The sequence below is a fragment of the Lissotriton helveticus genome, chromosome 9 (genome assembly GCF_964261635.1).
Source record: "Lissotriton helveticus chromosome 9, aLisHel1.1, whole genome shotgun sequence".
Taxonomy (NCBI): Eukaryota; Metazoa; Chordata; class Amphibia; order Caudata; family Salamandridae; genus Lissotriton; species Lissotriton helveticus.
Genome location: NC_136070.1, coordinates 1,248,477,854 through 1,248,497,240, shown reverse-complemented (window position 1 = coordinate 1,248,497,240; position 19,387 = coordinate 1,248,477,854). Strand labels below are relative to the sequence as shown.

Sequence of the window (19,387 nt, the reverse complement as noted above, 5' to 3'; positions counted from 1 at the left end):
AGGTGGAGGACTCGCCAGAACAGGCCAGTAGGTGCAAAAAAAGCACACCCTAATAAAATCTGACTCACCATAGCAAGTAGATTTTTCAAGACGACACTACGCACTTCATATTGTAATTCAGAAATCTTAGAGTTTTAATTACCTGAAATAAGGGATTCACTGTCGCCCATCCAAAGGCTTTTCACCCCGATTTCCTATACTAGAATTCATCAGCAGAGTGGGGTACTTGCATTGAAAATTGTGAAATGGTATGTTTTGTTGTGGTGACTATCAAAACTTCTTTTTAGATTTCGGTAAGGGATGGATATAGGATAGAACCTCTTTGTATCATTATAAAACCTATTTTCCATACTGTAATACTCTTGTATTTTTCCTTTTTCCAGAACCTTTCGAGCAGTTTGGCTAGAGCGTCTGCAGAGTTTAACCTCTGCCAAAGTTACCAGACCTTTAACATTCGCTACTCAGATACTGGACTCTTCGGTATCCATTTTGTGACTGATAAGCACAGCATTGAAGACATGCTCCATGTGGCCCAGGCTGAGTGGTGAGCAAGGATATTCAATTTATTTTCTTTATATGTACTGAGACTTTTTCTTTGATGTCAAATTATTATCCTTTAAAAGAGCCCCAACAACATGCCCTCATCATGCCGTTCATTATTTCCATGGGTTTTCGGATAAGTAGTTTTAAATTTGTCCATTGCCCTAATCTATATACTGCTTATCCCCCTGGATCTGCCCAACAGGAAACTGGTAATGTTTTAACCAGTCTGATTGATGTAGACACAGTGTGAGCTGAACTTGGAAGGCTAGGCGAGCTCATAGGTGGAAATTGTAATGTGACTGGTGTATACTCAAGTGAAGTGGAGACCTATTAAGTTGATCGCAAAATGTGTATGATGTACTGCATTGTTTTATGGTGGTGGTGAGCAGTGGGGGATGGTAGGAATCCTGACCGTGCACACCATGCTGTATATAGCATTCTCATAGAAAATGAAGTTTAATTAAACTTGCTTGTATTTGAACCCCTTATTCTTCCAGCCCTAATGCAATTAATGACAATCGGTTGGAGAGCAAAAAGGGGTTTTCGTCTTGAAGATTGCAGATATAATCTTTTAAATTGTTCACACAGTGTTAATGTTAGTGGTATTTGTAGATCGCAACTGTTACCCGAAAGTGTCCTGGTGCTGTGTGAAGGCCTGCTGTAGGTGTGTGAGTTTAAAAAAGAAAACAATTGGAGAACAGCCATTTTTTTTATGATTTCCTGAAGGCCATGAGATTGGACATTTTTCTAATGGATAATGGTAGAGAATTCCAGGATTTAGCCACATTAACAATGAAGCTTCTGCCACCCCAGTTGGCTTTTTTTGGCCTAGGTACCCTCACAAGTTTTGCGTCCGAAGAGCACAGTGCTCCGTTTGGTGTGTACCAGCAGAGACTGAATTCAGGTCCGGTTCCCTATAGAGCCTTAAAAACCAGACAGAGCGACTTAAATTTAGTCTGTTTCCTGACTGGCAGCCAGTGGAGCTTTTTTATTTTGGCTGAGATAGACTCGTACTTGTGTCAGTAAGCAACCTGGTCACTGCATTCTGCAAAATCTGTAGTTTATTCACCGATCCTTTGTGGATCGTAAGATAGAGGCTGTTGCAGTAGTCCAATCTGGACCTTATAAGTGCAGTGAATACTGTTTGTTGTGCGTCTTTTGGAAGAAGTGGCATGATTTTTTTGCACGATTTCAGGATATATGATGTTGATGATGTAACTGTGTTGACCTGGTCCCTGAAACTTAATTTGTTATCTATGCAAACTCAAGATTTTGACCCTGTTAGAATGTGTGCTTGAATGTAGGTGAGTCTGCAGACCAGTGCGGGTCGAAGCCTTGTCTTACCATAAGAGTATAACTTTGTGGTCCACTTAAGATCTGGTGCTTTAGTCTCTGCAATGTCGTACACTACGAGCCAAAACACTTGTTAGGTTTGATATTGAGAATAGCTAGAGGTTGTCTCTGTGGATGAGGCAAGCTGGCACTATGGTTGAGATCCGGTAGTTGATGAGGTTGTTAGTTGGCGTTGTCTACTAGGTGAAAAAACGGTTAACTCTGTAGGTGAGGTGCTGGTTTACGCGGAGTCAGACAAATGGTTGGTTTATTCAGTGAATGAAACCCCAGACCCAGCATGGATGATTGTTGAAATTGAGTGGGTGGGGCGATTTGTAATGGGTCCCGGACTGCATTTAAAATTATTTCAGAGAGCTTGAATTGGGGAAAAATGGGGAAAATATTAATCTGAATCGCTTTCATCAAAAATTACAAACGTGAATGGGTCCAATCAGGACGAGCTATTCATAGGGCCTACTCGCGTGAACTTAATAAAGATTGCAAATATATTTCACTAGTTATGAAGATACATTTTTTTGTAATTCTGTGGTGAAAAAGATTTTTATAGGATCACAAAAAATCAGAACACTACTCGGTGATGTGCAATTATAGTTTTATAAAACCCAATTTCTAAACCTTGTTTATTCACTCTAGTTTTATCAGTAAAACTACATGTTAGTGGGAAGTTTTGTGGCCATTTCAATGGAAAATATGCTATCTGTAAATGACTACAAAACCATACTTTAGTAATAGATTTATGAAAAGTGAGTTTTTAAACATGGACTGAGAAATATTCCAGCTCCCGCCCAGATGACAGTGCTATTTGTGAACTAAGAGGCAAGCCAGGGATCATGTGTACCCTATATGTGGGTTTAAATCACATTATAAATGGAGCAAATGTTAAAAAAATAGTGAACTATATTTGAAGGTGCTCTTAGGTGACGAAGAAAAAGGCTAATCCTGGTGACTAAATATTAGCCTAGGATTCACCCAATCGAGACCAGTTTACAGGTCTAGTACATTAGTTAGGTTGAGTAAATTATTTCAGTTACTAGACATGTAGGTCTAGTAACATTTTTATGATTTTTAGGATCCCTATGATCCTAAAATTTATTTTCCTGACTTAAATCTGTAGAGAAAACGTTGAAAGTATGAATTTCTTTTCCTTTGTTAAATTTTGAAGAGCAGAAAGTCTGAACCTGTTTATATATTTTTTCAGGATGCATCTCTGTACTGGTGTGACTGACAGTGAGGTGAACAGAGCCAAAATTGCCTTGAAAACAGCCCTGGTTAAGCAGCTCGATGGTCAGTTTTGGTAGAGGTTTAGTTTATTCAAATATGCTTGTTATCTTAAAACGTTTATCATGACATGTGTGATGTTTTGCACTTAAAATGTGCTCACCATACACCTTTTTGTACTGCCTCGATTTTTATTGACACACCTACACGTTTTCCAATATGGCTCTTTAACTGACATTGTGTTTGGGTGTCATTGCTGAGCACATCTCCTCCCCACTGAGCTGCGTCCTGGATCTTAATTCTGTAATCTGTAACCCCATCTCAGACATTGCATGCTAGCAATTGATGTTCTCCTTATTTTATTTCTCTATATTAAACCTTTCTGCCAATCTAATTTCCTAATATGTTGCTTTCCTGTATTTCTGCCCCCTCAAGCCTCAACTTTGTATTTTTGTAAATGTTGTCATTGGACTGACTGGAAGTCCTGCTTCAAGTGGAATTTTGTGTTGGAAAATGTCATTGTGCCTTTGAATGGCAAAGGTTGGATAAGGTGCACATTTCCTTCCAGTCTACATTAGAACCTGTCTGTGAATTGTTATTTTTTAAAGTGATGTAACCGTTGTTTAATTATTTTAGGAACAACCCCAGTGTGTGAGGATATTGGACGAGGCATCCTGAATTATGGTCATCGTATTTCTTTGAAAGAATGGAATGACAAGATTGATGTATGTATAGAGATGTTGTGTTTATGCTATGCATATTTTTTGGGATGTAAAATATGACCACAAGACCTAGTTAAACTGACAGCTGAATGTGGTCGATTGTCAGATCAATGACTTTGGTCTTCCTGCTTGCATCGTTGGAGGAGAGGCATCTTACTGCCTCTGTGCTATAACAACCAATGCCGCAGGCTAAAACTAGAATAATCGCAACAGACCGAAGGAGCACCTTTAGTTAAATGATTGGGTCTACAGAAGACGTTTTACACTGGGTCTAATATCCCAAAGTGGCAATAACATGCAGAGTGACCTTAGCTAAGATTAGTTTTTCAGTCAGTCCAAAAAACACCTATATCCTTATTATTTCTTTGCTTCCATGTTCAAAAAGGAACAAGGACACAACCAGCGCGTTTTGTCCAAATAGATAGGGACTTGTTCAGGGCTGATAAACATGTAAGACAACTTGTAAGCAAGCAGACAATACATACAAATAGCAGTTATAGATCATATACCTACCATGCACATGAAAGCAATACGGATTGGCAAGTTTTAAAAGCAACATAGAGCAGACTGTTGAAAAATAACTTGCATCAACAATAACCCTTGTTTGTGTGACACCACACCAAACACAAAATGTTTTACATGTGAGTGTATCATAATGTAGCCTAAATAAGACTAAAATGTAGGAAATATAATTTTAAAAGATAATTTAATCTTTATAGAAAAATAAGTCACTTGTTGCCAGCAATACTGCATGTCTACTACATTCATGAGAAACACAAAATGATACCACATATTAGTTATCTAAGAAAATATTACTAATACTATGACAACCCTAATTAGTTTCAGATACATCTTATTATCTCTATATCGACAAGACCGAAAAAATTGTTACTTCGTTCAAAGAGAAAAAATGACTTTTACATCAAATGTAAAGAATTTCAATACTGTGGTACAATATAATTAGGTCCATCTTGCACTCCAATTTGTACCCCATATTGTGTATGTTCACATTGATGCTCAATAATTAATCCTACAAATACTATGGTGCTTACCATAAGAACTTAAGACTTGTCCAAAGTCCATTGAGTTATATGCAAAGCTATTTCCCCTTGGGATTCAGTGAGTAATACCTAAAGGAGAGGATTATATATTCGGTGAGCATCTTAAACCAATGGAGTTGATTAGTACTTCATCAAAAATATGAGTCCTCCAATGCAATAATTTATAATGTATACATAATAACAGAAACCTAAACCGAGAAAAAGAAAAATATCCCTGACCGCATTAGCGAGGCAAAATAAGTAATGGTATAATAGAAGAAAAGGGTGAAATAGTAGAGAGGAGCTTAAATCCTAAAACCATGCATCAGAAAAACCTAGAGCAAATATGAGGCAGGCAAACATGTGAGTTAAGTCTATCTTAATCTAATCTGTTGAATATAGCCTTCAGAGAGACTCTATTATATTAGGCTCTGAGATACACCAGGATAGATGTGTTGTCCTTTGGGATATACATTTAAGCACTTACAGTGCAGCTGGTTAAAGCTAGAATAACTCTTTTGTTCGTATCAAACAAGCATGACAAACTATCCACTGCATGAGATCAACACTGACCATTGTCAGACATTTTGCTATTTTTACTAACCAGTCTATTTTGGACCTTTTAATGTCAAGTAATTAGTTAATACATTTAAGTGCTTTTAGTTGGAGGCAAACCACTAAAGTTCAGTTTTGAATGTTTTGGTTTAGTTTGAAATTCCTAACAAACCGTGCTTTTGTCTTTTATCAGGCTGTTGATGCAAAGAAAGTGAGAGCAGCCTGTATGAAATACATCTGGGACAAGTGCCCTGCAGTGTCTGCTGTTGGTATGTATCAAACACGTCCACTGGAGCCTCCTAAGAAAACGCGGGAAGTTTTAAATACAGCTGATTCCATGCAGAGTTAAATGGTGGAATTGAGACTGCCAGTTGGCACATATCTGGCCTGTGTATAAGTTTATACGTCTTGTAAGGAAATGTTGTTAAACCCAGTTGTGTAAACCTGGAGAGCACATTGTAGGAATCAATCGATCAGAGTGCTTGTAGAGCGTGCTAATTACCCGTGCTGCTACAGCTCGAAGAGCCAGGTCTGGAGGAGTCTTCTGAAGGTGAGTAGGTCTTGGGTCTGCCGTATGTGGGTAGGGAGGGTGTTCCATGTCTTGGCGGCGAGGTAGGAGAAGGATCTGCCGCCGGAGGTCATTCGTTGGATGCGGGGGACAGCGGCGAGGGTGAGGCTGGCAGGGCGGAGCTGGCGGGTGGGGGTGTGGAAGCTGAGTCTGCTGTTCTGGTAGGCTGGTCCGGTGTTGTGGAGTGCTTTGTGTGCGTGGGTGAGGAGCTTGAAGGTGAGCCAGTGTAGGTTTCTCAGGTGGGTGGTGATGTGGCTGTGGCAGGGAGGTTGGTGATCAGTCGGGCGGAGGCGTTTTGGATGCATTGTAGTAGTCGTAGGTGTTTGGCTTGGATTCCTGCGTAGAGTGTTTTCATAGTCCAGTCTGTTGCTGACGAGGGCCTGTGTCACTGTTCTTCTTGCCAAGGGACAGTGCACAAATTCAAATACTTTAAAAAAATCAAATGAATTGTACTTTTGAATAGCTCAACTTGCATTCAGCCTGCCATATTTCAAATTTCATAATTGTCTGAGCGAATGCACCTGATTTCAGGAGGAATGGAATCGGCCACGGTTGTCACGCAGCTACAGTATTGAGAATCATGTTGAACTACGCTCTTTATCTACCACAGGACCTTCATCATCTGAGCGGGAGTTGGTTGGCTAACTTGACTTTGGCGATTTCCCCACTCCAAGCGGGCCTGCTCTCGTGACCCTATTGAGCCAGGCCCCAGACCAACCAGCATCTCTGGCTCATCCATGCTTGGCCGATTCTCTCCCATGCTTCTGACACCTGCTGTTACAGAATGTCTGACTGCAAGCTCAGATCCAGCTGTGTTTTTTAATGTGATTTATTCCATCTTCAAGAGGGGATTGAGGGCTACCGGATATTTATGCCTATGGCCCCGACTCTGCCCTCCTCGTATGCAAAGCCAAACCACATAGTTTTGACCTGGCGTTTCGCTACATGGTGCTGCAACTTTTGTTTGCTCGGCCCAATGCTCCTCCACTTCTGGCTTCGGACACAATGCCATTGGCGCTAGTCCCTGAAGCGGTGCCATAAAGCAGGCCCCATAGCGAAGACCATCGTCTTATTGAATAGGAGTACAGGAACAGGGTCTATGGCCTATTCTGTACTTGCGCAGATCCCCTGGATCTTTACCCATAGGGGATACGTGTTCGGGATGAGTATCAAAGACAAAAGTTCCAATGCCTGTCTTCTGCCAGTGGCCTGGACACCTCCCTTGAACTGGCTATGGAGTTTACCACTCTTCCGCCAACGCCTGAGGTCATGTTCTTTCATGAAGTGATGCAGAAGGGTACAAGGGTATTCGATCTACAGCTTTCAACTACTGATTTCAAGAAAAATGACCTCACCCAGGTCCTTTTGCCATCAGCATAATCTGTGGAGCTACTACTCCCATTCAATGATGCCATTCTGGATCCAGTCATGGCAGCATTAGGGAAGCCATCTTGAACCCTAGCGGTCAACAGACTAGTGGCATGCTGTTATGGGCCCATCTCTGGGTGGCCTGCCCATTCCCTCCACCCTTGCTTCACCTAAGCATCTGGTGATACAAGCTCCCTGCTCATCTGTAGTGTAGTTCCTATTATCCCAATAGGCTCTGCGCATTGGAATAATACCTTCAATAGTATAGACCTAGGACAGAGGTTAACTAGGTCTTCTACTGACGATATTAGACTTAAAGTTTTTGGTTTTGCCAGCTAGCTCAGAGTTCACTAGAAACTTTCTCGAATAGGCAAGGAGGAGTTTAACCTCCCTGGATAGACAAGAAGGGATTTAGTTTCTGACAACCATAGAACATGACAACTTTGCTCTCCCCTAATCAAGAGTGTATCTCTAGAGTCGTGTGAAAACAAAAGACAACTTATTTAACTCAGTCAGTTCAGTGCATTCTTAGTTTCACCAGATTGTAGAGAAAAGGAAGAGACGGGCGTGTTCAATAAAAGATGTTATTTATTGATCAGTCTCTTTTCTCGTACAAGAGAAATGAATCGATATTATTGCGATACTTATGGTTAAGTAAAGTGCATACAATAAAAGCAGAAGTATAAAATAATACTGCAGAAGCATTGATATGGTTTCTAAGCCATATGATATTTAAAACTGATAAAATAGATACATACATATATACATTTGACTAATCGTACTCAACTGGTGCTTCTAACCACGCCTACCCCAGTGTACCTGACCTAAGCCTAAAACGTGGGCGGGAGTAGATAAGTAGCAGTTTAAGTTAAGTTTGTTTTGCCAAGTGACTGACTCAAGAATTCTCTGCAAGGGGTTATTCAGTTCTGTACCTGAGATCTAGAATGGTTGAGGGCTGGTATCTCTCGTCTCTGGTCTTGATATTCCAGCTGCCTGCGAGGGCTGCTTGGAAGCGCCGGAGCTGGATTTCTCGGCAGGAGAAAAGCAGCGTCTCGTTCTCAGCGCGTCAGGAAGGCGGGGCAGCGCCAGTGGGGTCGGCTCTGTGCTGGCCTCTTCGGCAAGTCTCGCTGCTCCGATCTCGTCACCACCGCGTGTGTTTGCTTAAGGCAATGTCGGTAATATTTATACCTGTAAGGTGCCGAGATTGACGTAAGGATGGACATGGATACGTCAATAAGGATGTCATATGAACGGGCTCGTTCGCACATTCTTTTGCTGAAGTTCTCGGTGAAATCAAAACAATGGCCGCAGGGATTTTCCCAGGTTGTCATAGGTTTGATTTGTTTTGAGAACTCCGTATGCCTTATCAGGGGCTGGAGGAATAGTGCTTGCCTAATTAGATGGCAAGCGTTATGACCTAATCAGATAACGCGTTCCTGTGCCGTGGTGTGGCTTAATCAGATAACGTTTTTTTGTACCGTGGGATGGCTGCTAGTTAATTATTAACCAGAACAGGGTCAGGAATAGGGGGATCGATACATCACACCCACTCCACGCAGACTATGTCCATATGTACAAGATCTAGGCATAGTAAATATACTAGTAGAGCACGTGTATACCGTACCACCCCAAAATACATCCATATGCATTTTGAAAACATGAAATATACGAAAAGATATATATATGCATTATACGCACTCAAGCAGTATAACAATGCTAAATAAATCACGCATATTCATACATCATTATTAATAAAATATGAAAATTACACATGAAATGGCTCTTAAGACAGAAGAAAAAAATGCGAGACCATTTCATCACAAAATAAAATATATTTGAACATGCCAGAGGGCAGCTAATGTCTCTAAAGTTCCTAAAAATAGAATTTTAGTTCTCTAAGAATAGTTTCTACTTTAAGCAGAAGATGAGTGTCCCGAAAAATTGCAACATATTTTGGGGCCGCTGAAAAAATTATGTTCCGCTGTCCGTAAACTGGAGAAAAATTGTTCACAATACTTTATTATCAAAGTTGAAGGCCAAATTCAGGGTGTTGGGAACGCCTTGTGCTAGCTTGCTCAAAAGCCATTATTTCTGCTCTGGTGAGAACATCATATCATTTAGACTCTCGAAAAAGCTGTCAACAGCTTCCTGTGAAAGTTCCATTAACTCGGAAAAAGATGTTACCATGCATTCATGAGCATGATTGCCTTCATTGATGTTTCGATCAGCATAGCTGACAGAAGGTCGTACCTGATCGATGCTGCTATCATCTTGAACCTCACTACCCCTCAATCGTAGTGGTGAAGTCTCCACGAATGCCGTCATCAGGATTGGTAGCCGCTGGGGACAGCACAATGCATGAGCTGTCACCGGACCCAACAAAGTTTCTGCATCCATTGGCGCATCCGATTGTAGCGTCAGACAGGTGTCCAACACGCATTCTTCTCCGCATAGCAAGCACCTTAATACAGGTAAAACACAGCTTTGCCACATTGGTCTAAATGAAAGAAACCAAGTCATGTTCAGGTCTCTAAGCCGGGACAGTCCAAGGATTTTAGATATCCGGTCCCGGTATCCAATGGCTAGGATTGTTTCTTCCCTTGTCGCAGGTGTTTTGTCTGTGACACGGTTTGCCATAGCGAAATAACAGGATCAAAAATAGGATTCCTGCCACTAGTCCCAAAAGGAGAGGAAGTCCACCAAAGATGGAATGGACAAAGTCCGGAAAAATACCCAGAATGGCTTTAAATGGTGTTAAAGCCCCCGAAAACACTGTCTTAAATACATTTGAGACTCCACTGGTATCAGAAATATTTAAGATTTCGTTCAGGATTTCTGCGAAATGTATGGGGGAATTAGTTGATAACAATGAATGAATCTCTGCCGTTGTCCTTGCAACTTGGAGATCATACGTTTCTTTTGATGACGTGAGCCTGGTCGGCGTCTGAAGGAGCACTGTTTTCATTCTGCTGAAAGTATCAACTCGAATGGAAGCAATTTTCAAATTCGGCCATAACCTTGCCTCCCTGTCTGGCATTGTGCTGGGGAACAATACTCGTTCACAGCACATGACCTTCGCAGTCGTACTTATGAGAAGGTATTCCGGGCACCAAGCTACAACATCTGCGGTCTACAATTATAATGTAACTCCCGTTCGATAGTCTCCTAAAGAATGGTTCTATTTGTGTCGCAGGTGTGCCTAGCTGGTGACATGAAAGGTTATTTGAGGACCCTTCACAGGCTCCGTGTAAACTAATACCATTACACAGAAGTGTACCGCTTAGTGACATGGCACAATTATTGCCACTAAGAAACACTTTCCGGCCTTTATTACTGACACAAGCATGTGAATAGGGCAAGTTCCATGTTGACTTAATGTACCCTTTACCCAATTTTTCGTACATGCCAACCTGTATATATTTTTGGCAGTATTGAAACCTGAAAGTAGATATTGGAATATTAATTATTCCATGTATTATCCATTCACTGACAGGTCGTTCTGACATTGTCAATGGTAATCGCTCGAGTTTCTCAATGCTCAGGATTGTATAATCAGCACCCTTCTGTGCCATACTGATTTGTTTATCAGTAAGGTTAACGATATTGAATAGTGACGTTGTGTTGATTAAACGCCAAGGCACATAGCCTGAACGCAAATTTTGTAACGTCCAGCCAAGTTGTACAATAGAACGCAATTGGGACTGACCGTGTTGTAACAACAGTAAGTCTTGCGATATTATGTCGATTGCTGAAGACACAATGCTGTCCAAAGAGTATATTCTGGAGGACAGAGTCATTAACCCATTGTCCACTACAGAAAGTGATTTTTCCAAATTAATACGGTCAATTTCCCGTATTCTCTCTGACGTTTCAATTTGAGTTATTTTCCAGGCTTCGTTATAAGCTGCATATACAGAGGCTGCTATGAAGCGTTTTTGACGCTGTTTGCGCGGTCCCATAATGAAATCACGCAAGTCAGCACCATCAGTAAGTAAAGTCAGGTGTTGCTTAATTTCTGCCAGTGTGGATGTTTGTAGCCATTGAAGGCAGAGCTTGCCCACACTGTACGTGGTAATTATCCCTGGGTGTTGTCTTTGGGAATATCTAGGGTCTGGCCTTGTCAATTTGAACCCCTGGATTTTGTTCAGGAATCTGTCTTGACAGTTATTAGTATCTGTGGGCCAGATCAACCACTGTTTCCAATCAGGATGTGTTCTGTTTTGGCTTAATATATGGTTTACGTCTATCTCCTCATCTAGAGATATATTACCGTTCATTGATGGCTTTGGAATAGACGGTTTGTTTAAGTCTTTGATTTTGGCTAGGCCAAGACAGGTAGTTTGTTGAACAGTGTCATTCAAAAATATAATTTGTTCTGGGATCATGCAGGCTCTAAACAATGATTCTATACCTTGTACTTGCCATTCCTTTGTACCCCAAACACTTTTTACTTCAACATTTTTGTCCCAGTAATCAAAACCAAATGTACTCATTTGCTCAAAAAACGAGTCTGAATATATCAATTTAGTGTTTGTAAGCATGGTCTTTGTACCGGTCTTATTTGATAATTTGAAATAAAATGTTTCTGCATTACTTGTGTTGAACCCTGAAAAATATGAATATTTGTCATTAAAAGTTCTTGAGCTACCTTTTGGAGGGGTTGCACAGTGTTCCCATTGATTATAATTTAAAACATTTCTAGGTTGTGCAGATTTATGCAGATAATGATTACTATAGTGATTATAGCAGAACATTTTATCATAATTAGACGAACCCTGCAAATAATCATGTTTTGTAAATTTAGCAGACATCATATTATTAATGCTTTCAACGTCCCAATCATCAGCAACTGAGCTTGGTTTTACAAAGTCACTCAATGAGATCTTGATTTGATGTGGATACTTCAGGATTTCAACCGGACCATAGATTTCATAATCAGTATTGTCCCATGCTACCCCACCGGGTATAGGATTGGCTGTGAAGTTGACTGAAGAAAGTTCTCTTTTCTCGACGTGTGAAGACGTGTGTGGTTTGAGGACCAAGTTGATTTTCTGGCTTGCTGTGTCCATTTTAGCATATTTTCCCTCAATGAAGTGTCCCAAACATAGTACCATGATGAGCCAAAGTATGAGGATAAGTGCACCTAAGGCCACCCAGAATTCGATCCACGGAGAAATCAGATAGGTTTCTTTCAGATGTTGAAAAAGTTCCTTAGCTTTGTCTTTAAAGGTTTTTGTTGATGTTTGTTCCTTTGATTCACTCAGGTTTTCAGATGAATCATTGAAGTTGATGAAGTAACCCGATGCCGTTCTGTCTATTGTTCCTATTGTTTCAGGATTGCTGTTTGCTTTATTATTGTGTTTTGTTGCAGCAGCATAGTCATTTGTTACTTCATTGTAGATTGGTGTGTCTCTGCTAAATGTTTTTATTTGGGTTTTTAGAGGTTTAAGTTCCATAGCATTGTTGCATAGTCCTTGTTGTTGTTCTGTTGGCATTTCAAATGTGAGTAGCCTCTTAGATTGAACCTCTGTGTTTGTAGCAAACCTTGGTGTTCTACTACTTATCGGGAGTCCACTCGGCCTACTGTTCGTTATCGGCCACATGATTGTGGTTTTATCAGGTCGATTGATACAACTCTGTTCTCCTTTTTACCAGCAAGGGGCGGTAGTACTACTGATCTTGTCCCGTTGATAGACAAGACAGGAACTGCTTTTCTGTAAGAAGGCCCAAATTCCTTCTTTACCGCGATCTTTTCTCTGACTAGATCCCCGACTTTTGGAATCCAGACAGTTCTTGCTGGGACAGGTGGTTTTTCTTCAGTGGTCGTTGGCTGTTGTTTCAACTTTATGTTGCTCAGGTCTTTCCTTGTTTCGTTTAAGTCCTGTAAAATAGCCAAACGATCTTTGATATCAAAGCTTTTTTCTTTAACCACTGAAGTCTGACTGTCAAGATCTAAGACCATCATTCTAGTTCCAAACAATAATTCGTACGGACTGAATCCCCTCAGAGAATTTCTTGGCAGGTTATTTAGACTACGTTGGACACTTATTAGATGTTTGACCCACCCAGCTCCCGAACCTAATACCTTTGCTGTTATAGATTGCTTTATGCCTTTGGTTTTTTCTTTACACCATCCCGTTCCCTCAGGTAGGAAGTGAGAAGAGTCCCGCTATGCTATGCTCATTTGGCCATGTTTTTCATACGCTTTAGGGCAAGACGAAAAAACATTCAGCCAAACGTAGCATGCTTCTAGCGTATATGCCATTATAGACTCGCAAACCTTTTTATAACAGTCCAGACGTCAGCCGAGTGCTGGGGTCTACATCACAAGTGGAAACTAGTCTTTATATGTTAATTGGACGCATTGATTTTTATTGTTGATCAATTCTGGAGTGAAACGCCATGCTAATATACCGTTTCTCTCGCCACTGCGATCTCTATTGCAGTCTGGGCAGTTCTTTACAAAGATGTGATGATGCAGGCTCATACCTGGCCACCAGTACACTGATTGTAATTCTTCCAGAGAATCTTTTAGTTTGAGGTGTCTGAGACCCTCACCCATATGTGCGTCTGCTATTAACAAGCCTCTCCTGTCCGTGTTTGGAATCACTCTATCCCCCACTCCAGGGATTCGAGCAAAAGGGACTGAGTTTGCATCGATTATGTATGTATAATTGAGTGGATAATTGATCGGTAGTGCTGAGCAGTCGCCTTTTGATGACGTTTTTACCGCCAGCAAAGTTTCACCGTCAATGTGTTTTACTGTATGCTTTTTCTTGACTACGGAAGCCGATTCAGTTGCTGCCGTTGTGGCTTTCTCAGCCAATGAATTCCCTGCAACGTGAACGCCATCACGCTGATGACTCAGTGAGTGTATCACGTGAGTTTTTGGTAGTTCTTTCTGTAATAGAACTACTTGTTCCCAAAGCACTTTTTGCTTTATTGTTGCACCTGTCTCATCTTTGTAACCGTTTTGAATCCATTTCTGTAAATCGTTATTGTATGATTTGACGCAGTAATACGAATCGCACACAATAAGTGTCGGGAATTCGCGATCGGCATTATCTAGCGCCATTTTTAACGCTATTATTTCAGTTTGTTGTTCTGAATTATTTTCCACTGAGTGTGTTTTTGTAAGTAGAGGTCTTAATTTACCTCCGCGCCACACTTCTTTTACAATTTCGCATGTGGCCTTGTAAGCCAGCTCTCCCCAAACTGAGGGTTGAGCATGCCCGTCTGTATGTATTACACAGGCGTACTGTCGTAAAGGCAGAATGTCGATTGGCAGAGGGTATGTCATTTCATATTCCAGATATTTTAATTCCTTTAATTCTTGATCAAAGTAGTATTTTACTCTGTCTGTTGTAATTGAATTCACCCATTGTATCCATTCTGGATTCAACGCTGTTGTTGGTAAATTACATGGGGTTGTTAATGCCTCAAAGGCTGACTCCGCTGTTCTGACTGTGATACGTCTACCGTCAGCGTTGTCTTTTTCTCTTGCTATAGCAGTTTGAACTGCATGAACAATGTTGTCTTTAATACTGAATTTATTTTCAGCTTCTGTGTACAAGTGTGAATTGTATGCAATTGGTACCTTTTCTCCCTCATTAGAGGTCAGGTATGTGAATCCGCATCTTCCTGGGATGACTCGAATCACAAGATTGCGTGTGTTGTCACGTGTTTCTAATTTTGTTTTAATTAACATGTCTGTTTGTAAAGATCTCAAAATTTCTGTGTGTTTTTAAGTCCAATTGATTCTTTTAAAATCTGGTTTTATTAGATCATAAAGGGGTTTGATCCTTTCTGCGTAATTTGCAATGTATGTTCTTCCGAAATTTAGGAAGCCTAGAATTGATTGTAAGTTTTTTAGTGTTCTAGGAGCTTGGAGTACCGCACATTTCTCTAGGAAATTGTCAGCCAGGCTTTTGCCTTCACTTGATAATTCATATCCTAAAAACAGGACTGTTAGATGGGCAATTCTTGATTTTTTAAAGTTGAATTTGTAACCCTCTGCTGCGAACCCAAGTATTATGGTGTTCACTCTCTTCAAGTGAGTATCCAAGTCATCATCTGTTAGGTAAATGTCTTCGACATATGATAATGCCTCGTCATCGTATGTTTGTAGTAATTCTGTTACTCTCTTTGAGAATAATCCTGGGCTGTTCTTGTGCCCCTGGGGTAAACGGCAGAAGCTTTTTTGCGAGCCATTTACCGAGAACGTAGTCAAATATCTGCTCTCTGGTGCTATATTTTGACAAAAGAACCCATTAGAGATGTCTAATGTTGTTTTGTATTTTTTGCGCACTATGTTATTCATTAGTGCAGCACTATGCGAGTTTTGCACTGCAAAGGTTTTGCAACATGAGTTAAGGTGTCTGTAATCCAAAACTAGACGATATGAGTTGTCTGGTTTGGAGACAGGAAACAAAGGATTGTTCATTTGTGAGGTGCAAGTTTCAATCACCCCCTGGTATTCAAGTTGATCTAGGATCTCTTTTACCTGTTTTTTTAGCTTCTTGCTTAATTGGGTACTGCCTCTGTGCAGTAGGTTGTGATTTTAACTGGATTTTGTGGGGAGGAGAGTCCTCATCCCATCCTACATGATTTTTATATAAAGCAGGAGCTTGAGCTACTGCCCACTTTCTAGCAAGTGTATATTTTTTATGAATTGGAATGTGATTTGAGAAGGCAGGCATAATTATTTCTTCGCCATGAGGACACTCCCTGACAAACTCTGGAGGCCAGTCTCGTTCAGCTAGAAGGATGTCATAGCCCTTGGACAGATTATCCCAAAATAGTCCCCTTATTTTTCTAGTCTTATCCCCCTCTATACGCAATGTAATTTCATATATTTTATGAGGTTTGCTATCTCTGGTGTCTGCAGTTTCCACCTGAATGTATTCATTCGTGTCCACTGTCTCCAGATTATTCATAAGGACTTTGCGAGCTATGCTCACTTCTGCTGCGCTGTCTAGCATTGTCTGAGCCCATTCTCCGTTTTCAGCTGTGTTCTCAGTATTCTCGGCATCTTTGATTACTTTAATACTGGCTACCTTCTTTTTTGGAAATTGTAACTTTTTATTTGGATGAGCAGGTTCCTTGTCTTTGGACTTGACGTGCTCTTCCCTGTGTTCTGATCGTCCTCTTCTTTCTGATTTCTGCGAGGAAGTCTGAAAAGATTGAGAGGGACGTGTATCAATATCTTGATCTATCAGGTTTCTTTATATTATCCCTATTTCTAAGGTTGTATTTTTTCCCAGAGGGCTCACTTTGGGGAGACCTGCGTCCTTGGTTCGGAGATCTTTCATTCCGCCGAGGAGACCTTCCTCTGGACTGGAATCTTTTTTCTTTAGGATTGGATTGTTTGTTTCCATCCCAGCTCTTTTTTTGAGTGTTTAAATTATTTTTAATAAATATCTTTTCAGGACTTTCAATCAGTTGAGGTTTTACCGGTATTCCACCCAGACTATCTCTTCCTAGTTCTTCATAGGATTTCTCTATGATTCTGGCAATTTCAGTTGGTTGGTCTGCTATATCTGTCTCTTTTAACCTTTGGCGGATCGCCACGTTTGCTGCTTCTCCCTTTATGTTGGCTAATAATATAGCCGAGACCTGCTTGAAGACTTCAGTAATTTCATACCGAGAGTTAAAGCGGGTTCTGGACCGTATTCATCTTGAATTTGTTTTAGCACATCTGGTATTACTGACATTGATGGTACACCATGTGTTTTTGTGTATATGGAAGCAAAGACTGTACCCCAAGTGTCACAGTCTTCCACGTGTGGTGCGATTCCCATTGGAAGACAGTCAGAATCCTGTGTTTTTCTACCGGGGTGGTGTCTGGAAACACCGCCTCTATTTGAGTGATTTTTTGTGCTAGCCAGAAGGGTATTTGTTCCCGTTTTGCGGGTACTTTACCCAGACAGGACTGTATGTTCTGTGGTGTAATTTTAATTGTGTTACCCTGATGAGGGTTCAGCTGTGGAATTTTAACTGCTGGTTGGACTGTTGAAGTCCGCATTACATATTGGACTAATTGTCTATGTATTTTGATTAATTGTTTTAGCTGTGCTAAAAGCTCTGCTGCAGGCATTTCTTCAATGTCTGGATGTGGTGTATATCCGGCTAGGACCGGCCACGTTGCTCCTGGTCTACCTAGTGGACCGAGCCTGGTGATGTGATTATTATGTTTTAGGGCGCCATGAAACAAGAGCAGGTGCTCTTGGAATTTGAGTGGTATTTCCACCTCCTCGAAAGGAGTGTAGATATCCGGTGGTTCCTCTATTTTATAATAGTGGAACTCTTTTGTTACAGCGTTTGCTGCTGGAAAGTTTATCCATGAATAGAATACCTCTGTCTGCCGATATTCGTGTGCCTCAATTACGAATATGACTGTACCACCTCTTGGTGTCAGTCCATTTTCTATAAGTTTTAGGGTTATAGATTTCCTTATGTTGACCGGGATGAGTATTGCATTTGGGTCATTTACCAGCAGAGTATTGTCTGCTACTAGGAGTTCAGCTGCTATTCTAGCTGTCTCCCTTTCTTCATCACTGTCTATCATTTTACCGACAGGAAGGTTATTCTGTTTGTTTGCAGATCAGGTTTCTATGGAAACAAAGATTAGATGCACAATATTTTGGAACAGTGTATCCTTCAACGTTGACTAAACCAAGAACCATACATAGGAGTCTCCTCCTGCGAGGTTTGGCGGATATGACCTTTCACCCACTCCAGACGTCTTTGGAGTATTATGGGAAAAAATGGGTTCTGTGTGAAAAAGCACGACTGAGTTACTCTAATGTCTTGCGTTAGTTTTATCGCCTATCCAAACGTTTGGGCGCCATGTAGTGTAGTTCCTATTATCCCAATAGGCTCTGCGCATTGGAATAATACCTTCAATAGTATAGACCTAGGACAGAGGTTAACTAGGTCTTCTACTGACGATATTAGACTTAAAGCTTTTGGTTTTGCCAGCTAGCTCAGAGTTCACTAGAAACTTTCTCGAATAGGCAAGGAGGAGTTTAACCTCCCTGGATAGACAAGAAGGGATTTAGTTTCTGACAACCATAGAACATGACAACTTTGCTCTCCCCTAATCAAGAGTGTATCTCTAGAGTCGTGTGAAAACAAAAGACAACTTATTTAACTCAGTCAGTTCAGTGCATTCTTAGTTTCACCAGATTGTAGAGAAAAGGAAGAGACGGGCGTGTTCAATAAAAGATGTTATTTATTGATCAGTCTCTTTTCTCGTACAAGAGAAATGAATCGATATTATTGCGATACTTATGGTTAAGTAAAGTGCATACAATAAAAGCAGAAGTATAAAATAATACTGCAGAAGCATTGATATGGTTTCTAAGCCATATGATATTTAAAACTGATAAAATAGATACATACATATATACATTTGACTAATCGTACTCAACTGGTGCTTCTAACCACGCCTACCCCAGTGTACCTGACCTAAGCCTAATACGTGGGCGGGAGTAGATAAGTAGCAGTTTAAGTTAAGTTTGTTTTGCCAAGTGACTGACTCAAGAATTCTCTGCAAGGGGTTATTCAGTTCTGTACCTGAGATCTAGAATGGTTGAGGGCTGGTATCTCTCGTCTCTGGTCTTGATATTCCAGCTGCCTGCGAGGGCTGCTTGGAAGCGCCGGAGCTGGATTTCTCGGCAGGAGAAAAGCAGCGTCTCGTTCTCAGCACGTCAGGAAGGCGGGGCAGCGCCAGTGGGGTCTGCTCTGTGCTGGCCTCTTCGGCAAGTCTCGCTGCTCCGATCTCGTCACCACCGCGTGTGTTTGCTTAAGGCAATGTCGGTAATATTTATACCTGTAAGGTGCCGAGATTGACGTAAGGATGGACATGGATACGTCAATAAGGATGTCATATGAACGGGCTCGTTCGCACATTCTTTTGCTGAAGTTCTCGGTGAAATCAAAACAATGGCCGCAGGGATTTTCCCAGGTTGTCATAGGTTTGATTTGTTTTGAGAACTCCGTATGCCTTATCAGGGGCT

At 41.0% G+C, this 19,387-nt stretch overlaps 1 protein-coding gene across 1 annotated transcript in view; it reads left to right on the top strand.

Moving 5' to 3' along the window:
* The window catches only part of UQCRC1 (ubiquinol-cytochrome c reductase core protein 1), a 55,173-nt gene that overhangs the window by 33,332 nt on the left and 2,454 nt on the right, over window positions 1-19,387 (top strand). The window contains exons 9-12 of the mRNA XM_078661780.1: window positions 384-544; window positions 3,095-3,180; window positions 3,751-3,839; window positions 5,625-5,700. Coding sequence (XP_078517906.1) covers window positions 384-544; window positions 3,095-3,180; window positions 3,751-3,839; window positions 5,625-5,700 — 412 coding nt within the window. The remainder of the gene's footprint in view (window positions 1-383; window positions 545-3,094; window positions 3,181-3,750; window positions 3,840-5,624; window positions 5,701-19,387) is intronic.